Genomic DNA, 6,695 nt, shown 5'->3' on the forward strand with positions numbered 1-6,695 from the left:
ACGCCGCCCAAATGTTCACGCAAAGAAAGAAGGCGTAACTTTTATTCTCGCTGTAGTATTGTTGCCGCTGCCGCTGTAGTATTGTTGGAGACGCTGTGTTTCGTTGTGAAAGCGAAACTACTTTGTTTCTTTCCAAGAGGACGATATTTGCTTCGTCATGCCTGGAGCTGATCCGTGCTGGTCGTTGAGGAAATGCATCAACTTCGTGCTGTGGATCGCCGGATCGGCTTTCACCGTGGACAAGGTGGAGTCCAGCCCGGGGTCGTCACATGTGGTTGCGCAAGCCTCTGTGTGTTTCGTTGTGAAAGCGAAACCACTTTGTTTGGCCTTCCAAAGGAGGTTATCCTAACACATGGATCAAATACTGGGTCAAATTAGTAGTATTAGTATTTTTCATATTGCCAAGTGACAGAATTTGCATGAAAAATACTTACAAAAAAGTTTAACTAAATGCATGGCCTTTGTCAACAACAAAAGATATAGCACTTTTTTAACATAGATACTTTTTTACATGGATAAGAATTTAGCAATCCTATCTATCCATAAATGTATGGTTAGGTAGTTGCATTTTATTTGCTTTTTTATTTATTTTTATTTATTTAAAATTTTTTTTTTAAGGTCACCACCCACCAGTTCATAATACTGACATAGATAACACCGCTTTATCCTTTATATCCTAACTTGTGGTCTTTGTTCATAGTTAGTTCATAGTTTGTTATTGTAGTAAAGTTAGTTTACGTCTCAAATGTTGGTCCATGAGTCTAATTAGTATTTACTATAGAGCTTTTCAGTGATGTTTTCAGTGGTGTGATTGATTAGAGTCATTAGACATGCTGTTAAACTGATTTTTGTCCTCCACCTGAAATTAATCAATAGAATGTGGGCTGAAATTGTCGGTTCTACTTTTTTGCTTGGCAGCGTGTGGGATGAGATTCAGTACGTGCTCTGAGCTTGGCAAGAGATGGGTGTTTACTGCTTTGGATGAAAACAGCAACAGTCTGAGCTTTTAGAGTGTTATGACCTTTCCCTGGCTTATCATAAACAGAGCGAAGTAATTGTCATTGGCCACTGAAAGGGTAACATTACCTCCGTTTGCCGTGAGCTTTATTCAGCGCCAAGAAGACAAGCGCTGTTTTATTCGCCATTAAGAAAGAAAAATTATGTTCTCCCAAGAGCGACATTCATTTTCTGTGAGTGTGTTTTGTGTCTGTACTGAGGTGTCATGTGAACTGGAAAAATGGACTATAAAAGCTGAATAAGAAGCCCGAGAGTGATTCGAGCTTCATTGATGTATTGAATGCATCATTACTTTTCATTTGCTTCCACATGCAGACTCATCCCGCGTCAACTTTCGCCTAAATGGAAGAGCTTTTTTGTCCCCCGTCACTCTCACAGACAGCAGTTTGCGTGTTTATTCAACTCCAGCTCATTCAAATGCGGGCTGTGTTATGGAAAGGTCCCCAGATGCACCTGCCTCATCTGTTTCTAGCCAAACCACCGACACTAGCTGAAGAGGATGACTAAGCGTCTGTAATCCAGCCTGTCATTTCCATCCTTGTGTGTCTCATGCTGCTTTCTGATCCTGCTGTCTATATTAATTTACTATGATCCTTGTCCGTGGCTTTCTTGCAGGATTACACATATATATAATTACCATGGTCAAGCTATCTGTGACCGGACTGGATACCAAAACGGGCACATTTGTTACTTTTACCTGTGAGATGTTTGTGTGTGTGTGTGTGTTTGTTTAGTAGTTTATGTATTTATTTGATTATTTTAATTTGTTTTATTTTTATTTGATTTGACTTGGGTTTTATTTGAACATTTATGAATGTATTTACAAAATATTTTCATTTGTTTTATTTTGAGTTTTTCATTTTTGTTTTGTATGATTAAATAGTAATTTGTTTATGTATTTATATATATTTATCATAGTTTTATGATTTCTTAAATATTTATTTATTATTATTAACAAATGTATGAGATTTGTCTTGATATTTTATTTATTTGAATATTTATTTATTTTATTATAATTATATTGTATTGTGTATTTATTTATTTATTTTAGTTAATTTTAGACTATTTGTCTTGGGTCTTAATGTATTTATGCAACATTTGTTGATATTTATTTATTTATTAACTTATGATATTTTATTTCTGATTTTTTTAAAATTATTTCATGACTATCTTATTTATGTAATTTTATATTTTTATACTTTCATTTGACTTTGAATTCATTGATTGACTAATTATTTGTGTTTTTTTTTATTGGTTATGATTATATTGTTTTTTAAATATATATTATTTATTTAATTTGATTTTCTTTGACCGATTTTCTTTATTATTTATGAGTGTTTACGAAGTGTATTTATTGATGTATTTATTGACTTATGATTTTATTAATTTATGAATATTTTTTCTTTGATTTTATTAATTTCTCATTCATTTGATTTTGCTTAGTACTGTATTTACAGATGCTTTGTCTGAATTTGGCCTAATGTAATTATATTATATATGTAATGTAATCTCATGCTGTTTTCTGATCCTGCTTTCTATAATAATTTACCATCCTCCTTTTCTATGACTTTCTTCCATGATTACATGTATATGATTACCATAGTCAAGCTGTCCGTGACTGGATTGGATGCCAAAATAGTCAAGTTTGTTGCGTTTACACCTGTGAGAACTTCTTGTACCCCTATACCACGTGTTGGGCTTGTATGACCATCTCCATGGTTTGGTTTTTGTGCTGGAACATTATAATATGTAACTTAATCTGGGCTGGGATGTGCTGTAGGCCTACAGGGTGAAAATCGGGGTGAAATCCGATTCTTAACATCCCATTTCCAGTCATTGTGTCACTGCACGGCTGTTGGGTGTCACGCGTCCACACCTGTTCCTCAAGACACAAGCTCACCAATGAGATAGGAAATGGCCTGCAGCCTGCTAGAAGTTTGTTCACTTCTGAAAAGGTTGGGAACTGCGTATGGATTGCGGTCGTGTTTGCACTCCATTACTCTTCAGGCGAGAGCAACATTCTCTGCTGGTTGAGAAAAGCAATAACGGTGACTTCCATTTTCAACCTGACTGCTTTGAGACTCAGTCCAGTTCCTTAATGCCCTCCACTGGGGCAAACTCACAGCGGACCCTGAGAAATGACAGTCATTTCGGCTGAGCCTGAAGTCGGTGCGTACCTGCGGTGGAGGCGGCCGAGGTGGACGGCAAGGTTGCGGGTGAATTATGCCCGTCTAACTTTGAGTTATAAGCTGGTTGGGCTTAAAGTTTTGAAGGAACCATTCTCCCCAAGTGATTTTTTGCAAGGCAAGTCCATTCATAAATATGAACATGGGCTGCTGTTGAGACTCACATAGGCTTTTAAGCTCTTCTTTAAGTGTTTGTTAGTCGTAAGGTCAGCAGTGAGGTCAGCCTAAGGCACTTTTTGGGAGGATCAGTCTTGATTGACAGCAGCCACGGCCTGGCATCGCTGACCTTGCTCTGTCAGCCACATTATGCAGGTATTAGAGTGAGGAAAATCTATTTGGCTTTTTTCTGCCAGGGCTGGGGCGGCAGCGTCGTAAATCCTTTGGGTAATGGGCATAAAACTGATTTATGGTTTTTGATGGCTGAAGTTATACCCCAGAGCACAGGAGCCTTTTCTCTGTGTCTGAGGTGTCTGAAAGTTTTAATGCGTTTGTCATGCAGAGAAACCACAGCTTTTCTAACCAGATACTGCACTTGTGGGTTTCTTTTGTGATGAGAGATTTTAAGGTGGAAACTTTCAAGGAAATTAGACTTAATTTGCATTGGACGACGATGAGTTTTATAAGCCTTTTGACCTGTATTGATTCAAAGTTTTTATGATCTTATTTATGATTTGTAATTTTTTGTACATTTATGCATTTTTGATGATTTTATTATTTGCATATTTATTACATTTAATAATTCATGATTTCATTAAATTGATTTTATTAGATTTTTATCAATGATTATTTTTTGAACTGGTCACCACTAATTTAAGTTTTTCACAATTTTAATCACATTTTGGCTTTACTTGTTTAGTTTTAAAACTGACAAATGGATTTTTAAAATATTTTTTTATTTCTCAATAAATATCTGCTCATAAGGTGCATGCATAGTCATAAAATAGCAAATTGCTGTTAAAAATTGTTTTAGATGCTTCCCAAAAATATTTAATGTCAACTACCATATATAATTATTATTTTTTTTTTTTAATGCGCAGAAAAGAAAACATCCTACAATGCAGTTACCTCCTCATAAGGAAGAATACATTACTGAAAGAGCTCCATTTTGACAAAAGGGTCACAATACGTCTGTGCATCATGTTGTGTTTGAGCCTAATGTACTGGCCTCCCTTTGTGTTTCTTGTAAACAGGTGGCACTTGGTGATGCCAGGATGTTAGAAGAGACGTCACTCAAAGCCAGTCACCATGGAAACACCAGAGTAGGCCCCAGAGGAAGTGATGAAGACAGAGAAGAGAAGCAAGCATGTGTTGATATGAACCCCCAAAGTGGTCTCTACCTACAGTCCTCTGAGACCTGCTTTCCCTCGAGAAGCTCTCAACTGCATGATGATTTGAATGAGTTCTCTAATGAGTGGTCGTCCATTGGAGACTTGAGCCAAGATGCTTCCTTCTCCCTCGAGAGCTGCGTCAAGTGAGTAGCCGTCGATGTATATTGGCATCCTGTCTGTATAACTGATCTGTACGGGCTGTTCTACCTAATTGTTTCTCATTGGTCCATCAGGCTGGAGAGGAGGTGGATGCTGTGGTATGAAATCAAGAAAGAGCTCTCCTGTTTGGATGACTGGCTTCGATCAGCTGAGAAAATAGCAGTGTCCCCGAACACCAGCTATGTGCTGTATGTTACAGCAAAAGAGGAGTTACAAAAATATGAGGTAATGAGACGTTTGGTCTAACTTCATGCAGTTAGATGCTTAATTTAAGGGTCAATGACAAATAAGTGTCCATGATAATGAAAAGGGGGAAAATGTTTGAAAAAAATGCCTGCCAAAAATGTAATTTTGAAATGCATGCTAAGGTTCTATAAATATACTTCTATAAATATTTTTATTAGGAAAACTTTTAATTCCCCCTCCCCCAAAGAAAAAAACAAATCTATACACTTGAGTGTAGACATGTTAATGTGGACATCTTGATCAATAGTTAAAAACAAAATTAAATATTTTTTGGAGTTAAAAGTATTTATTTATTAATTTATTTTTACAAATTATGGAATATTATTTCATAAATATAAGTTTTTGGGGAGTCACATGATGAACTATCATGACCTGACCCTGCAAAAGTTTTAAAATATTTAGTGAAACACTTTGAATAAATATATAAATAAATAAATAAAATATATGTAAGAAAGGAAAAAAAAATCTAGTAATATTTTTAAGTTTTACAAGAATTCAAGTGATTTTGATGTAGGCCTATGTATACATATATGAATAACATTTTAATGTATTTTTAGTAACTGCATAGATGTATACTGAAAATTGTGGTCATTTAACTGTAATTTTAATTTTTTTTTTCAAAGCGCACTTTTGTAAAAAAAATAAAATAATAATAATAATAAAATATGTAAGTAATAAAAAAAAAAACATTTTAAATTAAAACCTAGTGGCATGTTTAAGTTTTACAAGCATTCAGGTTATTTGGATGTATGAATAACTTTTTAATCTATTTAGGCCTATAATAACTTTCATAGATGTGTACTAAATTGTGATGTCATTTAACTGTAATTTCTTAATTTTTTTTATTTATTTATTTTTTTTTTTACTGCAAACACAAGAAATATTGTGTTCTCTTTTGAAAGAATTTGTTGACCAAAAAATTTAATTTGAAAAAATCATTAGAAAATCTTAAATTATCAACAATTTTACAAAAAATGACACTAGCTTGAGGCCTAGAAATACAGTAGAGTTAAAGTCACAAGTCTGATCATATTCTAGTTTAAATCTGAGGATGATAACTCTAAAACTGAGTCGCCAAAAGACAAATTACCTCCAAACTCAGTAGTAGTGTTATTATACAAGTAGAGAGCAAGACCATCTCCAATTAGTCATTACAGGTGTCTGTTGCTGAGTGGATGCAAGCCAGCGTTTTGACGCTTTCTACAATGAAAGTGTAATCAACGACACATAGACACACTTACAAACTTTTATCAATGATTATTTTTTGTATGATTTTATTTATGAATGTATTTTGATTTAGATTTTTCTGAATGTATTTATGAAATTCAATTATTCATGATTGTATTAATTTGATTTAGATTTTATCAATGATTATTGTTTGTTTTGAAATTATTGATGAATGTATGTTTGATTTTGATTTTATTTATGAATGTGTTTATGAAATGTATTTTCATGATTATATTCATGATTGTATTTGATTTTATCAATGATTGTTTTATAGTGATTTTTTTTGTAAAAAGATTGAGTATTTATGATTTGATTGTATAATTGATTATTTATGAAATATATTTATTCATGACTTTCATTTATGAATCATGATAATTATTTTAAGTATTTATGATTTTGTAATTTCGTTATAATGTATTTGATTAATTTATATTTATGCCGTAATTTGATTTGATTTGTATTAATTTATTTCAAATAATTTAATTTGTATGGTGATTTTCTTAGTGTTTTTTTATTTTATTTTATATATATA

The 6,695-nt window shown here is 33.4% G+C and overlaps 1 protein-coding gene across 4 annotated transcripts in view; it reads left to right on the forward strand.

Annotated features, from left to right (window-relative positions):
• The window catches only part of LOC107669729 (nesprin-2), a 25,854-nt gene that overhangs the window by 5,007 nt on the left and 14,152 nt on the right, over positions 1–6,695 (forward strand). For 2 of the 4 annotated variants that reach the window (XM_016462098.1, XM_016462099.1), the window contains 3 exons: positions 1,633–1,721; positions 4,394–4,674; positions 4,765–4,915. In XM_016462098.1, coding sequence (XP_016317584.1) covers positions 1,633–1,721; positions 4,394–4,674; positions 4,765–4,915 — 521 coding nt within the window. The remainder of the gene's footprint in view (positions 1–1,632; positions 1,722–4,393; positions 4,675–4,764; positions 4,916–6,695) is intronic. The other 2 variants (XM_016462100.1, XM_016462101.1) reach the window with 2 other exon arrangements.

The sequence above is a fragment of the Sinocyclocheilus anshuiensis genome, unplaced genomic scaffold (genome assembly GCF_001515605.1).
Source record: "Sinocyclocheilus anshuiensis isolate Anshui unplaced genomic scaffold, SAMN03320099.WGS_v1.1 scaffold684, whole genome shotgun sequence".
Lineage (NCBI taxonomy): Eukaryota > Metazoa > Chordata > Actinopteri > Cypriniformes > Cyprinidae > Sinocyclocheilus > Sinocyclocheilus anshuiensis.